Raw genomic sequence first — 24,508 nt, forward strand, 5'->3', positions numbered from 1 at the left:
TGTCCTCCCCTTGACATGAGTGGGTTTCCTTCAGTTGCTCTGGTTTCTTCCCACAGTCCAAATAAGTAGGAGTTAGGATTAGTAAATTGTGGGCATGCTGTGTTGGTGCCAGAAGCACAGCAATGCTAGCAGGCTGCCCCCAGCACAATCCTCGGACTGTGTTGGTTGTCAGTGCAAGGGTCACATTTCTTGTATGTTTGGATGTATATGTGACAAATGCAGCGAATCTTACAACCATAAGACATAGAAGCAGAGTTAGGCCATTTGGCCCATTGATTCCATCATGGCTGATCTATTAACCCTCTCGACCCCATTCCCTTGCCTTCTCCCCGTAACCTTTGATACCCTTACTAATCAAGAGCCTATCAAACCCTGCTTTAAGTGTACCAGTGCCTTGACCTCCACTGCCATCTGTGGCAATAAATTCCACAGATTCACTACCTTCTGGCTAAATAAATTCTTCCTCATCTCTGTTTTAAAGTGCCGTTGTTCTGTTCTGAGGCTGTGCCCACTGGTCTGTGACTCTCTCACTATTGGAAACATCCTCCTCACATCAACTCTATCTAGGCCTTTCAGTATTCAATAGAAACCACAAAATGAGATTCTGGTCAGCAAAAATTATTTTCTGTCGAGAGTCCAAGATTCCACTGGCCAACAGATGGGGGAGATAGATTTTATTGTCAATATCTGTCCCTACTGAGAGCTGGTCTTGTGATAATGAGAAAAGGCCTGCATTGACCTATGCTACAAGCTCCTATAATGACATGTAGTACCTTTCTGTGTAGCTGACTGCGAGGCAAGCTTTTTATGAGGGGTATGGTTAGGATAAATGCAAGCAGGCTTTTTCCACTGAGGTTGGGTGGGACTACAACTAGAGGTCATGGATTAAGGGTGAAAGATGAAATATTTAAGGGGAATGTGAGGGGAAACTTCTTCACTCAGAGGGACGTGGGGGTGTGGAATGAGCTACCAGTGCAACTGGTGCATGAAAGCTCAATTTCAAAGTTTAAGAAAAGTTTGGATAGGTACATGGATGGGAAGGGTACAAAGGGCTATGGTGTGGGTGCAGGTCGATGGGATTAGGCAGTTTAAATGGTTCGGCACAGATTAGATGGGCTGAAGGGCCTGTTTCTGCGCTGTATTTTTTTTATAATTCTATACTCACTGGTTAGTGATAAGTATGCTAGGGTACGTGGACAAAGATAAGCTTTATTTGTAATCAAGAGAAAATCTGCAGAAGCTGGAAATCCAAGCAACGCACACAAAATGCAAGAGGAACTCAGCAGGTCAGGCAGCATCTATGGAAAAACGTACAGTCGACGTTTCAGGCCGAGACCTTTGGCAAGACAAGCTTTATTTGTCACATGTACATTGAAACATCAAAACGTACAGTTAAATGGTTTATATTAAATCAGTGAGGATTTTGCTCAGGGCAGCCTGCAAGTGTCACCACACCTCCAGTGCCAATATAGCATGCCCACAACTCACTAACCCTAACCGTATGGGATCAAGCCTAACTGAGTGTGGGAGGAAACCAGAGCACCCAAAGGAAACCCACACAGTTACAGGAAGAACGTACAAACTCCTTATGAGCAGCAGCAGAAATTAAGACCCCAGTGATCGCTAGTGCTATAATATCGTTACTCTGCTGTGCTGTCCCCATAGGCTGATAGGCTGACAGGATGAGATGCAAAGAGATATGAGGAGAAGATGTGGAACATCAATGCAGATCAGCTGGCTGAATTTCCTTCGATACTATAAACTCATTGTAGCTAAATCTACCTCACAAAATTGTGCTCTGCAACCTATTTCCCATTTTGCATAACATTATACAAACATAGTGAATATAAATTACCCATATGTTCTATGATCTATGGTACGTAAAATCCCACCTGCTGCCTGTAAGGAGTTTGTATGTTCTCCCCGTGACTCCATGAGGTTCCTCGGGATGCTCCAGTATCCTCCCACAGTCCAAAGATGTACCGGTTAGAGTGTTAATTGGTCATTGTAAATTGTCCCCTGATCAGGCTAGGATTTAATCGAAGGACCAGTAGAGCCTATTCTGTGCTGTATCTCAATAAAATAATAATAAAAATCTAACATACATTGTAAGGTCGCACAACTAAAAGTACTGTAACAGAAGAGAGCCGAGTAGTATACTGCATTTCTCATTCATTCCTGATACTATTACCATATAACCATAATTCACATTCATAGCAGATCCCATTAACATTACACAGAATGCTCATTCTTCATTTATATTTACCATAAATTTTGATGGCACCGTATCTTCCCTTTATAATGTTAATTAATTAATTAATCTGCTCCTATATCTTATGCTCTTATGGTCTAGATTAAGAATACCGCTGTTTGACAAGTAATCATAAAATATCAATAAATTATTTTATTTTACCATATAATAAAATAATAAACTATTTTGTCTTATTTAACATACCATGGAGAGCATTCTAACTTGTTGCATCACCGTCTGGTATGCAGGTGGCAGTGCACAGGATTAGTAAAAGCTACAGAGGGTTGTAAACTCAAGCCAGTTCCATCATAGACATTAGTCTCCTCACCACTGAGGACATCATCAAAAGGTGTTGCATCAAGAAGGTGGTATCCATCATTAAGGACTCTTACTTTCCAGGATATGCCCTCTGTTCATATCCTGAATATCAGGGAGGAGGTATAGGAACCTGAAAATACACTCTCACTGTTTCAGAACAGCCTTTTCCTCTCTTTCATCAGATTTCTGAACATGACCATGATCCCATGAACACTAACTCACATTTTGCTCTTTTTGCACTACGTACTTATTTTAATAAATATATTCTTATTCTAACTCTCAGTAATTTTTTTGCATTGCACTGTACTGCAGCTGCAAAACAAATTTCACAACACATTGATGATAATAAACCTGATTCTGATTCTGATTATGACTACTTAAAGGTAGTATTGTAGCTGGAACTACCCCATCCACATCCCTGGCCATGCCTTTCGAAAGTAGCACTCCTGATTGATAACGAATTTAAATAAATACAATTGCTCACATTTAGTTCAATTACATCTAGTTATTAAGAATGGCTTAAAAATGCTCTCCCTGGTTAAACATAAAGGGAAGTGTCAATTAGAGTAGTCTGTAACTCAAGTCAAACACAGCTCCATGCTGAAAATGAAGCTAATCTGTATTACTATGAATTCCAAAATAACTATATCAGATCCTAGCTCAGGAAGGGAAAGATTCAAGATTCAAAATTCAACATGGTTTAATGTCATTTCCAGTACACAGGTGTAAAGGAGAATGAAATAATTGTTACTCCGGATCTGATGTGGCACACAAAAAACACAATAAATATAAATATATAGATAGCTTATATGCATAGATTGATTGTATGTCCATAAGGTGACCCTAGGCACAGATGATAGTGACAACAATAAAAATAACTACAACAATCACAACTAAAACAAAATGAATTCAAAGTTCAAAGTAAATTTATTATTAAAGAATGCATAAGTCACCATAAACTACCGAGATTCATTTTCTCATAGGCATTCACAATAGAACAAAGAAATACAACAGAACCCATGAAAAACTACACACAAGGACTGACAAGCAACCAATGTGCAAAAGAAGCCAATCTATGCAAATACAATAATAATAATATAAATAAATACATAAATAAACAAACAAACATAAATAATGCTGAGAACATAAGTTGTAGAGTCCTTGAAAGTGTATCTACAGGTAGTGTTCAATGATCAGTGTTGTTCAGTGTTAAGGTGAGTGAAGATATATGCACACTGGTTCAGGAGCCCGATGTTTGAAAGGTAATAACTGTTCCTAAACCTGGTGATGGGAGACCCAAGGCTCCTTTACCTCCCTCCTGACTGTAGCAGCAAGAAGACACCATAATACATAGCAACAGAATTAGGCCATTTGGCCCATTGAGTCTGCTCCAACATTTCATGATGGCTGATCCATTTATGATTATGAAGACACGCAGTCCTCTTTTATTGTCATTTAGTAATGCATGCGTTAAGAAATGATACACTATTTCCTCCGGTGTGATATCACAAAACACAGGACAAACCAAGTCTGAAAAAACTGACAAAACCACATAATTATAACATATAGTTACAAACAGTGTAACAATACCATAACTTGATGAAGAAGTCCATGAGCACAGTAAAGTTCAAAGTTTCTCAAATGTCCCACATCTCACGCAGACGGGAGAAGGAAGAAAAAGCTCTCCCTGCCATGCCCGGAGAGACTCACAGTCCGAGTCGGAGTCATCCGAAAACTTCGAACTCTGATCAGCTCTTCGACACCGAGTACTGAGCGCCATCTCTGTCCGAACGATTCGATCTCCTTCTCGGTCGCCAAAAGCAGGCAAGGCCGGGAATTTTGAGGCCTACCCTCCGAAAGATTCCCGACCACACAGTAACGACAGCAGCGGACGGGCGTTTCAGAAATTTCTCCAGATGTTCCTCTGTGCTTTCACGTCCATCCTCCATCAAATCAGAATTGTCCACGGCCCCTATTTGACAGATACGACATCATTCCCTCAACCCCAATCTCTTACCTTCTCCCCGTATCCGTTCATCTCCTGGATGGCCTGGACTGGGGATCCTTGATGATGGATGCAACTGCACTCCTTGTAAATATGCTTAATGGTGGGGAGGACAAATCTATGCAAATACAATAATATTAATAATAATAAAATTAAATAAATAGATAAATAAATAAACAAACAACAAGCAAATAAATAATGCCACGAACCTGAGCTGTACAGCTCTTGAAAGTGAGTCTGTAGGTTGTGGAATCAGTTCATAGTTGAGGTGAGTGAAGTTATCCACTCAGCTTCACTCCATGAATTATGTACACCAGCAGCACTAGCTACAACAAGATGTGCTCCTGGCAGATAAAAATATATTTAACACCAAACAGAACATTCAAGTTCAATTCTATGACCTTCAGGCATTTAAATTTGATACTTTCTGTGTTAAGGTCCTGCATACTTTCAACTTTAAATGGTTCTCTTTGCACCTGCAAGCTAACTTTTAATGACTTCTGTACCTGTACCCTAAAGGCTGATCCTGCACTCCCGGCAGGGTGCAGCCATCGCAGGAAGCACAAACGCAGGAAATTGTAGGTGCACAGTCAGTGATTTTCCATCTATTAAGATGAAGGTATGAGAAACCGCAGGCCCCGTGTACACAATTTCCCACATTGCTCTCCCCGTGGAGGTTGTTCCCTGCCAGGAACGGCGAGCATGGAATCAGCTCTTAAATCCCCAAGCTCATTTACCAAGTGTCAGACTGGCTGAATTCTTTAGCTTTCCCCCCCTTTCTTGAGTCGGTAGGTTGCAGCTTTAACATCCGCTAAAGGTTTGAACAAATACTCTAGGCTGACATTGCAGAGCAGCACAGAGCATTGTTAGCATGCTTTGGAAGAGGTATTAAGCCAGCACTTCCTTGAGTGAAAACTAAGAATGAATTGCAGTGGGTGAGAACCGACAGACTTTTGTTACCTGATGATCAAAACTTGAAAGTGAACTCAGTACTGGACTGCTATGCTGAAAGGCCATTTTTTCCTATTTTCACCATAGAGGGTCTCGCCACAGAATCCAGCCAAAGATCCTATTTTTACTGTGGTATCTATGCACCAAACCAAGGAAAAGTTTTACTTATTTTTATTTTATTGAGAGATACAGCATGGAACAGACCCTTTTGGCCCAAGAACCCGCAACCCACCTACCTAACCCTAGCCGAATCACAGGACAATTTACAATGAGTAATTAACCTACTACTCGGTGCATATTTGGAATGTGGAAGAAAGCTGGAGCAAATGGAGGAAACCCACGCGCTCACAGTAAGGACGTACAAACTTCTTACAGGGGACGCCGGAATTGAACTCTGAACTCCAATGCCCCAAGCTGTAACTGCGTCGCACTAACTGATAGACTACTGTGGCACTCTCAGATAATTTCAATGGGGATTCAAACACTTACCATGAGGAGACATTAAGAGAGAGGGTAAGATCTTATAAATTGTTTTACTTTGGTTTAATAATTTTAATTGCTTTTGTGTATTGTGCAATTTCAATTCTCCTTATTTTGTAATACACACATATTACAATTGTGTGGGCACGTGGCCAAGTGGTTAAGGCATTGGACTAGTGACCTGAAGGTCGTGAGTTCAAGCCCCAGCCGAGGGAATGTGTTGTGTCCTTGAGCAAGGCACTGAATCACACAGTGCTCTGCGACGACACTGGTGCCAAGCTGTATGGGTCCTAATGCCCTTCCCTTGGACAACATTAGGGTCGTGGAGAGGGGAGACTTGCAGCATGGGCAACTGCTGGTCTTCCATACAACCTTGCCCAGGCCTGCGCCCTGGAGAGTGAAGACTTTCCAGGTGCAGATCCATGGTCTCGCAAGACTAAGGATGCCTTTTAAATGTAAATTATTTACTTCAATTTTAATTAGTATTTATACATCTGAATGTATGGTTTTCAAAAGCTGTTAATTCACGATTGTTTATTGTCATTCTTCAGTACACAACTGTACAGGAGAACAAAGCAATTGTTACTCCGGATGTGATACAGGATAAAATGCACAATAAATATAAATATAAAATCAATCCTGTGAAACACAATGTACTAGTAACTGGCTGTATATTCATAAGATTACATACATAGACTGATTGCATATTCATAAGTGACACTAGGTGGAGGAGTATCTGAACAGGAAATGATCAATGACGATTTGTCTCTTGGCAAGAGGAACTCTTATAGGTAGCAGCAGGACATATGAAAACACAATGGGACAATGTGTCAGTGGGTATGAAGTGTGGAGTGTAAGTGTAAAGCGACAGTGAATGGGGGGATGAAGGGGGTGGTGAGGGACTGTGGAGAGGAGTGTGTCAGTGTCAGTGTGAGGTGTGGAGTGTCAGTGTAAAGTGACAGTGAATGGGGCTAATTTGTTTGGGGCAGCAGTCTTACAGCTATCAGTGACAGCTTTTACAGGACCTGCATGTCAGGAGCTGTTGGAGGTCATCTGGAGTTGGGATATCCTCAGAGAGCCACCTGAACCAAGCAGCTGGACACCAGGGTGCAGAGACCCATCCACATACACCTGGTCTAGTTAAGTGCAGGCATGGCAGGGATCATGGGTACCTATTTGGGCAGCATGGGCAGGCTTACTCAGGACTTCTCCTGAGCGAAGTTTAGCTTTATAAAGAGTAAATTATTTGTCACATGTACATTGAAACATACAGTGAACTGTTTTATTTTGCACTAATAACCAACACAGTCCAAGGATTGTACTGGGGCAGTCCACTAGTGATGCCATGTTTCTGCTGTGTCAACAACTCACTAACCCTAACCCAAATGTCTTTGAATGTGGGATGAAACCAGAGTACCTGGAGGAAACCCTCATGGCCATGAGAGAACGTACAAAATCCTTATAGCCAGTGGCAGGAATTGAACCCTGATCACAAAACTTAACATTGTAAGCATACATTTGTAAAGCATTACACTAACCGTAATGCCACTGTGCCAACCCCGAATGCATCCAATTCCTAACACATGTCATCTTCCAGTAGCAGTTCCTTCATGGCCTCCCTCCTTTCAGAATCTGCAATTTCATCTGGTTCTACAACATTCCAAACCCCAGCTTTGGTCAATCCTAGCTTCCCATTTGTTGATCCTTTGGAAATTGCACCTGCACCCCACCAGGCCTCAACTCTGAACTCCCCAACCCTCAAAGACACTGAGCCTCCCAACTCATTTAAAAAATATCCTAAAAATCTACTACTTTTAATCATCACCTTCATTGCTTCTGTGTCAAAGTGCAATGTAAATTCATTGTCAATGTACGTATGTGTATATGTACTTTGACCATATGCGACTCTGAGATTCATTTTCTTACAGGCATTTGCAGTAGAGCAAAAAAAAAGAATAGAGACAGTGGAAAGCTATGCAGAAAAGACATTTATTTTTCTGCTAATATTCCTACCAGGCAGCTGAGGGTCTTTAATAATATAATTGTGATAGGGAAATGCAAGTGGTTGTATCAGGCACAGGTTTCTGATTAGGATTCAGATTTACTTATGTATTACATGTACATCAAAGCATACAGTGAAATGCGTTGCTTGCTTAACCAGCCAACACACCCAAGGATGTGCCCACAAATATCCACACTTATCTGGCACCAACAGAGCACAGCAAGCTTGTTCAGCAGAACAATACAAGCAACAACAGCATATCTCCCACCCTCCCACCCCTCTCCGGCCTCCAACCCCAAGATTGGCTAAGTACCCCCTCCCTGATCCCCCTTTTAATATCAGCAAATGAATATGGACATGCATTAGTTACCATCCCCTGACGATCTCCCAGCACACGGTGCTTAGGATTGGCTGAGAGTTACTCGTCGTCCCTCTGGGTCGATACTAATTGTGCACGCTTAATTAGTTCCCCGTTGTAACAGCTGGTCACAGGGAAACAGTCAAATTCACACAACTAAACCGCCTTTAGTGTCATTTTGGATTCCATCCTACAGTGATAATCTTCTTAATTGAAAGTAATGCCTGTGTACTTTGTCAAAGATCCTTTTCCTCTGGTTGGAGAAAAAAAGACTCTAAGACTTTAGAACGCATTGGTCAGACTGCATTGGAATATTGTGAGCAGTTTCGGGCCTATTATCTAAAAAAGACTGTGCTGGCATTGGAAAGGGTCCAGAGGAGTTCCGGAGAATGATTCCGTGGATCAGAGATTAATGTGAGAGAGATTCTGATGTGATTGGACTTGTACTCGCTGGATATTAGTAGAATGAAGGGGGGGGGGGGTCACAATGAAACCTATTGACTATTGAAAGGCATAGATAGAGTGGTGAGTCTAGGACCAGAGGGTACAGCTTCGGAAAAGAGGGACGGCCCTTTACAGCAGAGATGTGGAGGGGTTTCTTCAGCCAGAGAGAGGTGAATCTGTGGAATTAATTGCCTCAGACGGCTGTGGACGCCAAGTCACTGAGTATGTTTAAACGGAGGTTGACAGGTTCTTGATAGGTAAGGACATCAAAGGTTACGGGGAGAAAGCAAGAGAATAGGGCCGAGAGAGATAATAAATCAGGCATAATGGCATGGCGGAGCAGACTCGATGGGCCGAACGGTCTAATTCTTCTCCTATGTCTTATGGTCTTACAATTATTCACACGCTGCGTGTGAAATCTCACGTTGCACGCTATTCCCAAACAATATACCCGTGAGAACACAAAAAGGCAGAAACCAAATTTGACCATAACAAATATTTCTAATGATATCCTCCGTTGTAAATTATTTCTAACGCAGTGGATCCTACAACAAAGACGGTGCTTATAACTAAAGTGGAGTACGACCTCTGAACGTGCTGCGGCAGAACTGGAAACGAGGCAAAGGAGATCAAGCCGTTGCCTGCCTGCTGTTTCAAAAGACTCCAGAAGCTCCCCGCCTCTCTCCCTCTCTCTCGTTCTTTCTCACTATATTTGTGCTTCACGCTTCAGAGAGTTGCGCGGCTGCTGTGGTGATCACTCCCTGTCGTCGTGCTCCCCCTCCTGTTCATCCCTAGTACTGCCCAGCAACGGCGGCGAAGCCCAACCGGCGGAAGCTACGTGTCCTATATTGCACATTTCCCTCGCACAAACTTAACTTCTTCGGAGCCGTTTCTTTTTCCTGTCACCAAAAAAAAATCATTCATTGTTTCTCTTCGGGTTCTTGCACGTCATTATGCTCAAAACAAACAACTTAAATTTGTTGGCCGTTTTCCTTAAATTTTAGATTGTGATTCCCTGCGGAGAAATGCTAAGGTAATGGTAGTATACACAATGACAGCTCCCCCCCCCAAAAAAAAAGCAAGAAATGAAAGGAGCAATTCGCATAAGGTTAAGCAAACGAACTCAAATTTAAAACTAAAAGCACGGAAATCCGAAGTTTAGTTAAGAACTATAGTGGGGGAGTTTAGGACCAGAGGGCACAGCCTCAGAATAGAGGGACGTTTAGTTAAGTTACGTAGTTTAGAGGTCGTTTAAGATTAACTCACAAGAAAGATCGATTTCAATGTCAGGACACGGCGAGCAATAAAAAGGTGGGTTATCTAATTAACAAGTATTTTCAAAAACTATTTATTCAACCCTGTTTTTAAGTAACATAGTTTTGTCTTTTATTTTCATGTTTGCACTTTATCCTATTGTAAAGCAATTTGAACTACATCGCTTGCATGAAAAGTGCTCTATAACTTATTTATTATTATTATTTTAGGCAGAAATGCTGCAGAAAAACTACCTTTAAGTACATATACGCCGTTCCTACTAAGCGGCTATTATCTAAATTCAAAAAGTTGTCTACAATGTGGAACAGGCCAGAATGTGTTTTTTTAAAAATATAAATTAAACTGGTTCACATCTCCGTCTAAACTAATTAAAGTTCGCGGACTTACGCAAGTTCGCCGGCCTCGTAAAATCTACAGGTTGGATAGTTGCATTATAAACATGAGGGATTTAAGATCAAACCGTAATTTACCTTTCAGAAGATATTATACTTGCCACGAGGGGCGGGGGCGGAATCTTGCGCTCTTCGCGGCGGCTTTTTCGTAAGTGTCTTAAGTCTGTAGTTAATCACATGTCAGTGGGTTCTCCTGAGTTACAGCTGAAGAGTCTTAAAATTCTTAACACTACCATTTCAAACCAGTTAAAATCGATATAAGCGTAACTTCATCACGATTTTCATAAGACAAAGAAAGTTAATCGGATTTGTAATCGTTCTGTTACCCTTTCTTGTTAATTGTAAGTGTAGTTTAAAGCACTCTATTCACAATGATCAAAACTAAAGCTGAAATAGTCCGGTTTCTTTTGCAGTACACGATGGCATTAATCTAAATAATGACTCGTGGCTTTTAGTGCATTTTTATTGTCCGTAATGGTAACCGAGGAGATTTTTGGCTTCCTGGAGAGGAAGGCTGTGTGGCAGCAACCATGCGTTTGAAATACAAAAACTATTCGTTTAAAGAATTTACCAGCATTTTCTGAGGTGGTGTAATTAACAAATTCTGAAAAAATGTACATTGTATACAGAATACCAAAATAAATACTTGACAGTAACAATTTTATACGAATGTGTTCCAATTAATAAGCACAAACGTATTGGTTTCATTAGACGAGAGCAGTCACGTACTATTAGAGTTGTCGGAGTGCCGCTGATAAGACGCACTGAGGATGCTGATAGGGTCAATGTGTTCGTTACTCCAATCTGCCCGCAACACACAGAGGCAATAAAACACCTTGCGAAGTGGTCGAATGCTTTTAAACCAATCAGCAGCTCGGTGGTTTTCCCGCACCCACATTTCGATCGATATGTTTTCGTGTTATTTCTCCCCCACTCATTCTTTGGATCTAACGAAGACAACGGGAGCAATGTTTTTATGCACAGAATGATCAGATGCGCTCGGCAACAAATCACAACAAGATGTTCTCCAGCCGACGAAACGAAGCTGGTCTTTGATTTATTTTACTGTGAAGCTGAGTTTTATTCTCCGACCACCATACCGAACCCCAGCACATGCGATTATATGTTGATAGACCACACCCTCTTCACCTGTTTCTACAGTATTTCCTATCAAGAGTTCATTGAAACAGAACAAAAATATAGGTATTAAATAATCACACAAAATGCTGGAGGAACTCAGCAGGTCAGGTAGCACCTTTGGAGGGGAATAAACATTGGACGGCTCGAGTCGAGACCCTTCATTAGGTCTCGTACCGAACCATCGACTCTATTCCTGTCCACAGATGCTGCCTGACCTGTTGAGTTCCTCCAGCTTTCTGTGTGTGTTACTCTGGGTTTCCAGCATCCGCAAAGTCTCTTGTGTTTATTAAGGTACAAAACTTTAAATTTATTGCAATATAGAGCGCTTATAACTTGTTTCAGAATGTCAAAAACTTGAAATGCAGTAATGTGGAAAATAAATTATTTGTAAGAACGTATTAAAAGTGAAATACTTATTCAAGGATTTCTAGATTCGTTTAATTTTCCTGCTCGTCAGGAAGACTTATTTAACCGAGATTAATAAGAGAAAGACTGAAGTCTAATTCAACAGTAACATTAGACGAGGCGCTGCTTCAGACGATAATTTAAACAAAATAAATGTGAAAGGCAAATTATATTTTCGGTCGAAAAAATGCTAGCTATGCGTCACCATATAAACATGTTACTGTTGGGCGCTGGTGCAAAAGGACGGGCAATGCCAACAAAAAAGAATATGGGGAGGGAAAGGGTTATCTACTTTAGCTAGTTTAACCTAGTCCAGGACACCAAGGACACTCCATTTGTTCGGCACTACGCACGTTATTGCTGAGAGACTAAATATTTGTTCAAAAGTCTAATTTAGGTGCCTTTGAAGAAAGCCTAGGTGCACTGCCAGACGTAATGACCAATAAATCTCAACCCTCCCATGCCCCCTGCTAAATTAGCTGGAGTAAGGCCATTTGTCCAACAATATTTCATGTACTCAGTTTCAGCGCCGATGGCCCTCACCACGTTTATATAAAATGCGCGAACCTACCCTAAAATAAATGAGCTTCTGGGTTTCAATACAAATAATATTTCTGAAGTGAGATCACATTTTGCAACTGGCAAAGTGAATGTAGTTACTGCTTCGGTGTTTTTGATCTGAATAGACTGAAATTTACTGGAAGCCTTTTTATGGTTTTACCTTTCTGTTTCAACAGTTACAATAACAAATGACCCACATTTATACGCGTAGGATACGTCCTGTTTTAAGAGTGATTACTTTGTGTAGCTCCGTAGAAGGTTTAATTCTGCATTCATAAGTACTGTTCCACGAAGAACAGGCAAACACAATATCAAGGTCACCCAACAACAGCGATGCTTGGAGACGAAAACTCCCACATCAGAGAAGAATGGCACTATTGACGCTCTTGTTACCTCTGCGGACATCTAGCGGCAAAATTGAGTCACTGCAAAGCGATTACAGGAATGATTTGGTTTGGAAATCTGGGTTATAGGTGTATGATTTTTACTTCTTTTCGGACCGCCAGTGATTACATTTATTTACCGTTTCATGTTTTTCAGTGACTTCTTCCGATCGAGATCCTGGGTCAAGCGTTGGTGAAGTTCCCTGCTCCTCTCGGCAACAGGGCGGTTATGAGTCGCAGTCATTGCGGAGAACCCCTTGACTGATCTCACAAACAGAATCAGAATCAGGTTTAATATCACTCGATTGTGCCGTGAAATGTGTTGTTTTGCTGTGGCAGCACATTGCAATACATGATAAAAATATAAATTACAATAACTTATATATACAGTAATGTATGTGTATTTGTTTGCATTATTTTCCCCTTTCTCCAATCTGTGTCTGTATATGTATATATATGTGTTAACTTAAATAAGTAGCGGAGAAAGAGAGAAAATAGACTGAGGTAGTGACAATTGATTAATTGTCCATTCAGAAACGTTGATTTTCGCCTCTTTGTTGGTAGTAATGAAAAGAGGGCATATCCTGGGCGAAAGGGGTTCTTAATGGTGGATGTCGCTTTTTTGAGCCATCGCCTTTTGAAGATATCCTGGATGCTGGTGAAGCATCAAGACCTGAAAGTGGGCTGAACATGCACGGGTCAGGCAGGCTTTTTCATGGAGTTGCCACAGCTTTCTGAACTCGCTAGTCAATTTAAGACATATCCCGACAAACAGACACGGAAGATAGCCCAATACCATCAGTGCAGATAATAATTTACAACCCGCCTTTTGTTGGTATGATGGGGGTGCACAGTGAACAAGTGGGTACGACTTGTGATCAAACTTAGGATATTTTCGATGAAATATTTACATCCTGAAGTTAACTCACAAAGATTTGGTCAACTGTCAATTAAGACATATAAGTCAAATAAAATCACCAGTGTAAAAAATTGCAGAAATATATGTAGTATATAGTTTTAACTAAAATAATCCGCATTCCATTAGCTAGCGGGGGGAAATAGAAAATAAGTTTGGAGTCGTTACTTCTCCTTTAAATAACATTAAATAGCTTTTCGGCTTTAAATGGACTGTAATTCCCGATACAAAGTATCTCGTGTGAAAATAAAATTGAATTTTGGCATGGAAGATTTAATTTGGATGTTTATCCGAATATTACAGTTAAATGCGTTCTCCATACAGCAGAGAACCAACCGTGCTTGATATCAAGTTGATTGTCTCTTACATTTGAGGTTCATGAATTAGCAAAAAGAAATTATTCGGACTGAAAGCGACAGTAAAGAACAATAGTAAGAGATAATCACTTTACGATTACATCGTTTTTAAAAACAATTTTACTGGGAAAGTGACGCAATGTCTCTTACTCCTCAGGAAATAACTTTCATACAGACTGTAGAAAGAAAAAATAATGCAATCGTTTTTCCAAGTTACCTCCATCTCCGAGACGTATAAAAGTCACTGAGGACATTCAGAGGCATTTATGAATGAGGACGTCTCGACGCTTGTTTCGATGTGTTTATACAAATTGCCGAAGCCCGGCAGCGATAACATAGTTTGTGTGAATATGTCTCGCTACAACACAAGTTTCATAATCAACGACGAACTGCTTTGAAAGAAGTTTTCGTTTCGGAATATATTTTGTTTACGATTGAATTGCACCTTAAGTGATAGCCCGATGGTGAATATATACTACATGGTGGTTCTCTGAGAATTAATGGCTTATTAAGGCGGAACATACGCTTCAATTAAACTACATTCACTGTATCAAAATAAAAGGAGATGAGGAAATATCTGAAGAACAGACACCAAAATGCTGAAGGAACTCAACAGGTCAAGCAGCACTTATGGAAGGGAGTAAACAGTCGACATTTCGGGTCGAGACCCTTCACCAGAAATATCTGTACTGATTTTGCAGTCATACGTGTATAATAATAACCAAAAATAAATATTAGATATTGACATTTAAAGAAATAACTCAAGGGTAAATAATTCCGGGACATAAAAAGCAGCCTTAAACATTGCTTACCAACATCTACAGCAAATGAAGTTAAGAAAGATATAGTCACTCAGACTATTAAATTTATGCAATTGAGATACACACTGTAATAGAAACAATGTTAATACAACCATACCAAATAAATAATAAGTGTCTTATTAAGGCCTGTGAAAATATGTTCACGTCCCAGAGTGCCGGCTTTAAGTTTAATTTAGCGTTACACTTAATAAAGTACGTAATGTTTATTTAACATAGTGTGGATATCAGTTACATTAAGTAATATTTAATATTTAAATATTGTTATTAAATATTGTTGTTTCCCTGTTTTCTCGTTGTTCTTATATATTTAATTCAACTGATATATAGGTCTTGTCTTATCGTCAATTTAAAAGAAATTTTAACTTTCTATAATCTTTAAATCATTAAGTTTATTATTGGAGTAGACTTACAGAGCGAATAGTTGTTTGCAGACATGTAAGAGCGAGATTCGGTACCTCAAAGTCACATAAACGTTGGTTGCATATGAACAGTATATACATTGTATATATAAATATTTCCTCCTCCTGGAGATATACAAACTTAAATTTTGTCATATAAGTTTATAAACATTGAATTGTTGACGAAGTTTCTTATGTAAGAATAAATCATAACAATTAATAATAAACATAAGAGCCGAAATAGTTGAATCGAATGATTGAGTGTTATTTATTCACAGCTTGGAGCGATCAGTCATCTGAACCTGCCCACCCAGGAGCTCAGCATAGTTAGAAGAATCCGTATTATATTAAATACCAAAATGCAAAATTCGACAGTGGTTTCGAGAAAACCACCTTTCTAGATTGTGAAATTAAATTTGAAATGGTGCAGAGTTGGTGGTGATGCTGGTGTACGTGCTTGTGTGTGTGTGTGTGTGTGTGTGTGTGTGTGTGTGTGTGTGTGTGCACGCGCGTGCGCGCCCGTGAGTGTGTGTGGGGATGGGTTGTGGTTCGAGGGGTTAGCGGCGGTAATGGTGAGGTAATAAGAAAGAACATAAGACTATTAAATAGGGGATGAAAATAGGTGGCGAAATATAACATTTCTTAACTAGCTCCAAATTGTAGCACGTTTAAAATGGGAATAATTTTTCACATTATGGAGCAAACCGGTTTTTGGATTCATCATGAGAAAGAGAAAAGGCTCGTTAGCCTCCAGCTAACTGGAACTAATTATGCAGCCATGAACTGCTGTGTTGAAATAGAGCAATCACACTGAAATTGTCCTTTTTATTTACTAATATTTCATGTAAGTTTACAACAAGCGTCCAGAAAGGAGAAATGGCATTGTATTTGGGTTTAGAGCTGAAAATATCCACAGATCTTTTTTGTGTTTTTTTCCTACAATAAAGATATGAATAGAAGACAAAGTATATTAAGAGGAAATTTCCAAATAGAAAAACCCATGTGAGTTGTGCGTGCCAAGTTATAAGCTGAAATAAAATCTTCTTTGTTAGAATATATTTACCAAGAAATGGGGATTTGATTATTACAAAATTGCATCTTTTGATTAAAGTTAATTTGCTTTTAAATATGCCGGTGATAATCACATGTCAATAGGTCCACGAATGGCCGTTATGAAGTAACGGATATGCATTTTGTTTTCTCCAAATGTTTACACACTTAACATGTGAATAAGGTCATACCTAATGGCAAATGCAAACTGTGGCCCCACATGTGTGAAGAATCATATACAATATATGCTAAAATTCAATATAGCTATTCATTCCTTATCTGGATTTGTCAATGTAGATGAGTTCCGTCTTGCTCTGAACACTGGAAAACCCAACTCGTTTCAAACACATGCTCGATGCATGATAGTGGCCAATGTAACACAATTCATATTTAAATTTTTACCATGTTATTCTACTATAAGCTTGACAACCGAACTAATACAAACATCATTGATTCTATGCCTCTCGCGAATAACAATGATTTTCCAATGATAAGTAAAACATTTGAGAAGTCAATCTTCGCCGCATACTTCATAAATAATGGGTGAAGGTGCTGATATCGACAAGGATTAAGTGATGAAAGAACAGTCATGCTCTATCAGTAATGTCCACGTATTTATTGATATGAATGTTATATCGCAGACTGAGCAAGTTCATGACTAATTAATCCGTTCATGGACAACAAAACAGATTAATCACTTTGATTGATCTCAGTCAGGCTACCGGATAATATTTCAGAAAAGAAATATGAAGCGCTTGGCTTTTTTTTAATTGGTAGAGATCCTCTGTTGAGTAAATATCCGCAAAATATATACCGTATAGGATTCATAATAATTGAAACAACTGCAATTTAATTGATTTAGGAAAATGACATAAAGACCCAGGTGATAAATAGCACAGGCACAGTGGAGTAACGTAATATATATTTTTAGAAGTTTTAAACATTGCCTTTTTTAAACAATAGTACTAGAAGATACCTTTAGTAGCATAGAATAAAGGATTGTGGTTATTGAATTATAACTAACATGATTTATTCTATGACTTTTGTGATAGAAAATCAAAAATCAAATTGTCACCTATTTAACAACTCTTAAATTGACAGGTCTTATTAGTAAATTTTCACTGAAGAAATACAAGATGTGCCATGCATATTGTGATTATCTTTTTAAACGCAGTCCCTAGAGGAATTGAGTATTATTTCCCCTTTAAGGATATTTACCTGGCATTAGTCCTAAAGGAAATTAAGCAGCAATTTTGAGAGCACGTGCCCCTTTTGACCTCAACATTTTCCAAAAGGAATTGGAGAAAGATTTGAATTAAATAGAGAGTATATGAGCTACAACTCACAGTGTGGTCTAAGAATATTTTTATGACATGATACAAATATTTTTATTCTGTGGTTCTGAGGTGACTTCAAATATAGGGAAAATCTAGTTCTAACAGTAACGCCATTCTGTATCCACGTAAATGCCCTTTTAGTAGATAAATAGGTGAATATGTGGAACAGATACTTCCAAAGTCCTCTTGCTTCAGAGGATTATGTCAGACAAGTGGTCGTAGATGTTTGACTAGAGCAATTTGTAGATTACATTCAGAATTTTTTTAAAAGTGGAAATCAAAACTAACCTCTCCTGGATCAAGCACACATTTTTTATAAGTTGAAAATGGGAAGTCTATATAACGTGAACCCCCTCCAAAATTTGTAAAGAATACCCGTAGGTGAAGTATAAAGCGATTCATCATACCAGTATTGACATCGGAAAAACATTTTTGACGTGTTTTTTTTAATCGACTTATTAACCAATGCGTTCTACATTCACACAAATTGGTTACTGCTGTGTCCTTGCGAGGATTTGGTATTCGGGCACATATTATAGCAATTATTCATAACATCATCCCGAAAGGGCAAAGCTAAAAGCTCCGGGCTGACAACGCAGAGGAAATAACGAGATCGAATGCTTATGTGTGGGTGCATTGCAGCATCATTGAAAGCAGAATTAGTAGGTAATATTCTAAAAAAAATGCATTTTTACTTTGCAAAGTTCTAACAATAACTACTACAATTCGTGAGCAATTCCGGCATAACGGCAGGGTTACCTCCCAGGCACACATGCATCTTAGTCACAGTTACCTCCTAGGCATGTAGTTGCTGCACTTTATCAGGGGGAAAAAAAGCTTTCCATTGGTGATGTACGGATCCAAAAGTAGTTTGAAACCTTGCCTGGAGATAGCTCCTGGCACGGAAAGATGGCCCTCATTACTTGACGCAGTATTCATCGTGGTAGTTCGGCGTGTTCAAAATGCCCCCATCTTTCCAAGTAACATTAACTTGGCTGTGGTACACTCTGTTCAAAGCAAGAGGTTTCCTAAACAGTGCATTTAAACCGGATGCAATGCTGTCTAATTTGCAAAGTGACTGCATCTATTTCACATCCTATGCCAACAATGCAGAAACAGCCTGGAAATGAAGACGGTACGGTCAGTGGAATTTTTTTTACATTTGGAGGGTTGTGAGCGAAAACAAAAGAAAACAAATAAAATGACAATGAAAAAGTCAATTCTCACGGCTTGTCTTTATAAGAATTCAGACAAGGTCGTCAACGCGTGAATGACAGCACTCACATTGGCTAGACTGCAACTTTCAACTTGACCTTGGCCTTTGGCCGTGTCTAACCCCTATGTAAAAGAGCTGCCCATTTGGTCGCTGCCATTTTGTAGTGTAATCTGCAGTGTACCGTTTGAATATGCTGTAGATTGTATTTATATCGAGCCCATTCCTTAACATAACACTCTTTCAAAGCGGAAGGCACTGGTGGTCCAGCCTACCCTAAAGTGCGCAGACTAATGCTTGCTTCAATTCAAAATGTATTTTTGGGGGAGGGGCGGTCGTCTCTGCATTAAATAATGTTCTTTTTTTTAAAAAAAAGGTCGCTGTATCAAGCTGTTGTTCAAATGAGTTCAGATCGAAGGATATTCCAAAATAGTGCAGTCTCAGCCCATTTTGCCCATTACCTGATAAATGGGTACAGTATTTATATGGGACAAATCTACAAACTTAAACGTGAATCTGTCAATTCCGTGAATCTTCTGTGAATCTGTGAATTCTGTGAATCTGCTGAGATTACGTGAGCACATAAAGCGTTATTAAGGATTAATTTGGAATATTTACGGGATAAATTGTGCTGTTTCAAAATATTGCATGATCAGAACAAATTCTGGTAAGGCCGTTGGTTATAATGCTGGGGAAAATTAAGCTACATTAAATGTTGATACTAATAAGATTGACCAACTAATAATTATGGGAAGAAGCGAATCTTTGTCTATCAGTGACAGATACACTGGGGCACCAATCATCTTATCACGTAATTATCACTGGAGTGCAAACTAAACGAGCTCCCACCGTGTGAACTGATGATAGATTTGAAAGAATAATCTCACAAAATCTATTCAGAATTTCCCAATTTAGCCTGTCTATATTTTACTACGGCATTATGTGTTTTAAACTCATCTCAATACATTTTGCATTGTAACCTGGAAAACGTTGTATACTCGGATTTCAAAAGGAAAGGTGATGTAGAATATCTCTATATACAGCGGAGAGACTATTTTAATTACACTATTTCAAGGCACGGAAGTCGACGGATAGGGATTATATCCAATTTAATTGGAACAATAGCCTTTATTTTACTAACAATGGTCTGCATCAGTGAAGATTCGGCGTCTTTAAATCGTTTAGCTTCCCATTACTTACATTTTTAAAATAAGATTAAAAGGACACTATTTAACGACTTGTTTATAGTGATTGCCCGATCCCAATATCAGAAGAGCGGCAGAAAGAAAGTCTGAAAATGGAAAGAGAATATAAGGCAGGAAAGAAGTAGATAGCGTGGGGAAGGGGAAGGTGGAAATTATAAAGAATAAAAGGCATTGCAATAGTAAAGTGATTGTTCAGTGCAGCTACATCACTTCAGTCTTCAGCTAAAGGAATAAGACCAACTGCTGACTGAAAGAGGATTGACGACTTCGCTTATGATGTGAGTTAGACTCCACTTACCACAAGGTCCCATGTACAAAGTAAATGACTAGAATTGAATTAACATCGTCCTTCCTGACGACTCAGTGCTGCCGAACAGTTCTGGATCCTTTCCCCCTCTTTATTTCACCAGCTATTCTTTTCCATCATGTGATATCTGCGTTTAGCTGGACGTTTTATGGCCATGCTTTCCACCAAATTTCACCGAGTTAATTCTAAATACCGCAATAATGTAGTTGAATCCATCAAATAAGGCTTTTAGCATCGCATTAGATATTATAAAATAAATTATAGTTATAGATTTTAGTACATTCAACCATGTGGCAGATATTATTAAATAATTCACAATTCTATCGCTTTTCCGTCTACTTACATGTGCCAGTTGCCCATAAAACACATTTACTGATATTTTAATGCGAAATCCAGTTCCGTGAACGCTGCTCCTACTCAGTGAATGCACATTTAGCAGCCAGCAAGTTACCAGGAAGCGACTGCATTAGCGGGGGAAGAAATTAAACCTGACATTTGTTTAAAAACTTCAGGAATCGCGGCTGGCAAAAAGCAGGAAAAGAATTAGTCAATATTCTTATCTGGCTTATAAATGTCCTTTGATATTAATATATTTTAAGCTGGATAGGAATTTCACGACTAACGTTACAGGTAAATATATTAGTTGTCCGGTGCGGATGGAAAATCAGTAAAATGAATTCAGTTTCCGAATTGCTTGTGATTGATTCCAACACACGCCGTTCTGGTATATATGCTATTTACAAATATGACATCGCGAGTGAATAGATGTTTTTTTTTAAATAATTATCACTTTTTATCAAACATTCACACCGGAATAATTTTGGACTTTTCTTCGGCATTATTACCATTTGGTTTAACGAGTTATGTCATGAAGCAATATAAAGGTCATACAGATGTTTCCTTTTCACTATAAATTGCAGCTACTACCGATTTCTTCAAGCGTTATTTTCCTGTTAGCTGAGAACAGTGATTCGATTTGTATATTATAAGGTAAAGTGCTAACCCATCCTAACAAAATGCTATGCTCAACCGGCAGCGGCCTTGACAAAAATACTACAGTGTAATCGGTAGGAGATACATATGATAATAAGGATGAACCGTAATTTCATCTACCGGACAGTAAACCAAACGCTTGGCACGATAGTCAAGAATATACACAGATAATAGGTATTTAAAATCCTTTACGTCGTAAACCCCATTAAATGAGAATTATTTATTTCGTGCAAAACAAAAGCAACAGATTTAACGTCGAGCACTTTTGTGTTTATGCAAAATATTGTTTTTTATTAGAATGGCCAAGTTTTTTTCATGTAAATCCACCTCTATAATTTACATAAACATGGTGTATTTTGTGCAGCGATGGTGTTTTTACATTTTGATACATGCGTTTTATTTCAATTACTCGTTCACGTAAATATCTAAACGTTACTTTATTAGACTAATGGAACATCTACCTTTTTTATTCTTCAGATGTTTATCATGTACTTTGCATATCACGTGGGCAACTCGCAGCCAATAAGGAGGCAGGTTTCAGCGACATTGGCGCGTCAACGCTGCTAAGTCTGAGAGGTTCAGTATCTCTTTTCAGTCTTGGGGGCTTTTAAAACGGCCACTAGTCTCAATGTAGGACGTGATATGACAACGCCACTGATACTTCATCCTCGCTGGATCGACACGGTGATGTTCGTCTACGACAATAATTTGGATGAAATTAATAAAAACATGGATGGATTTTCAGGAGGGAACTTCACAGCAAATCAATGCAGGAATCTGATGGCCCATCCAGCATCCTTAGCCCCCAGTTCTGCCTACTCGTCGACTGAAGTACCAGCCTCTGGCATTGTTGAACCTGTCAAACAGTGTAGTCCTTGTCCTGCAGCTCAAACTTCCTCCAGTGCGTCTCTTCCTTATGGATACTTTGGGAGCAGTTACTATCCCTGCCGAATGAGCCACCACAGCAACATTAAGTCCTGCGCGCAGCCCTCCAGCTTGTCTGGTTATCCTGCTGACAAATACATGGACACGTCCGCCGGCGAGGAATTCACCAGCCGAGCTAAAGAGTTTGCTTTCTACCAAGGTTACGCGGGACCATACCAACCAATGCCCAGCTATCTGGACGTACCTGTGGTCCCCACTATCAGCGCTCCGGGAGAACCGCGACACGAAACGTTATTGCCCATGGAGAGCTACCAGCCCTGGGCAATCACCAACGGGTGGAACGGGCAAGTCTGCTGTGCGAAAGAGCAACCTCAAGCCACCCACCTCTGGAAGTCGAGTCTGCCAGGTAAATATTGATAGAACTTAACACGCTGCCCATAATCGAACCCCGTCCAATGAAGGGGGAAAACGATCTGTCTGACGTGCAAATACGTACGGGTAACGGAATAACATAGAAATAGACCATAACTAAGAAATGATATTCGCAGTGCCATCAGCACTTGTATTTTAATGTGGTGCCTGAATACGTCTTTGCATGTTTTTAATCATTTCTTCGGCCTTTGCACAGATTACAATTATATCTCCGGGCGTGCCATTTAATTTATTAAATGCAGTCCCAGTAGCATCTCCGTGCAGTGATGTTGAACTTGACTCCAGCGACACGATCTGCTTTGAAACTTTGGTTTATTTGACGTCGACAGCTAAGCTGCCAGAGGTGGTAAAGATGTGCATTTCTCTTCCACAGACGTCGTATCGCATCCTTCGGACCCCAGCTCTTTCCGACGTGGAAGAAAGAAGAGGGTGCCTTACACCAAGGTGCAATTGAAAGAACTTGAACGGGAATATGCTACCAATAAATTCATCACCAAGGACAAGCGAAGGAGGATATCGGCATCAACAAACCTCTCGGAAAGACAAGTCACGATTTGGTTTCAAAACAGACGAGTTAAGGAAAAAAAAGTTCTCAGCAAACTGAAAAGTAACAGCTAGTGCGACAATTCCAAAAATTCTTGGACATATTTTGAAAATTTTAAAACAATTCAGCCTGAAGAAAAAGAAACCATCTCAGCTCACTTTCTTGATGGTAGATTTCTTTTCTGTTTTTCGGCCTGAATATTACTTTTCTCAAAACATCCCACAAAGTTCAAGAGAGACAGTGTACAAAAATATCATGTTAAAATAATTTAATATTCGCCAGAAATAAATCAAACCTCTTAATCAGGAATCGAGAGGGTTGCTGTTTTCAAATGTGGGAAACGTTGTATGCATATAGACTGAAACACTCAGAAAGAATAAGCGTAAAACCTTGTTCCACACAGTTCCTTCGCAAAATGCCATCAGAGCACCTAAAGAAAACTTGCTGAAAAGGTTTAGTTATTAAAAAAAAAGCTACTAGAGTGCATGTTATTTTTATCCTCAGGTAAGCCATGGGATATATCGTGAAAATGTATAATAAAAGTATGTTTAAGCACTACGTTTTCTTTGGAAGGGATGCGCTGTCTCTTAAGATATTAATGTATAGGTAGATGGAAGAATATATTCTAAATAGGAATGCATATGGGAATGTGAATGCATACAATTCCAGCACTCTACGTTTCTAATAATGTACATACCTAAGAGCACCGTTGGCTTTCGTAATAATAAGTGTAGAGCGTCATTTTCCACAGAGCTGAAAGACAAATTTTGCAAACTTGGAAATGAACTAAATATGAAGCTTTTTAAAAATAAGTCTGCTAGTTATAATACACATCTCACGTCGCATTAATCTCTATGCAGGCTTAAGGCGCACAGCTTTCTTCCTAAAGATGACAACGTTCGCGTGCAATTGTATTTAAAAAAAAATTGTTGGATTGTTATATCTGCATGCTCCCCTCTTGCTTGGTATATATAAACCAATTATAGTTGCAACGTTAAATCACGAATGATAATCATGAAATTAAGATATGTTTTACATTACTATTATGCAGCTTTTAATCTGTATAGCCTATTGTCTTTTAATCAT

The 24,508-nt window shown here is 39.3% G+C and overlaps 1 protein-coding gene across 1 annotated transcript; it reads left to right on the forward strand.

Annotated features, from left to right (window-relative positions):
• Positions 1-22,203: 22,203 nt before the first annotated feature.
• On the forward strand, positions 22,204-23,496 carry LOC140212303 (homeobox protein Hox-A13-like). The gene is made up of 2 exons (XM_072283006.1): positions 22,204-22,852; positions 23,252-23,496. The coding sequence occupies exons 1-2, from the start codon at positions 22,204-22,206 to the stop codon at positions 23,494-23,496; spliced, it is 894 nt and encodes a 297-aa protein (XP_072139107.1).
• Positions 23,497-24,508: the final 1,012 nt, after the last annotated feature.

Source organism: Mobula birostris, chromosome 19 (genome assembly GCF_030028105.1).
Source record: "Mobula birostris isolate sMobBir1 chromosome 19, sMobBir1.hap1, whole genome shotgun sequence".
NCBI lineage: Eukaryota > Metazoa > Chordata > Chondrichthyes > Myliobatiformes > Myliobatidae > Mobula > Mobula birostris.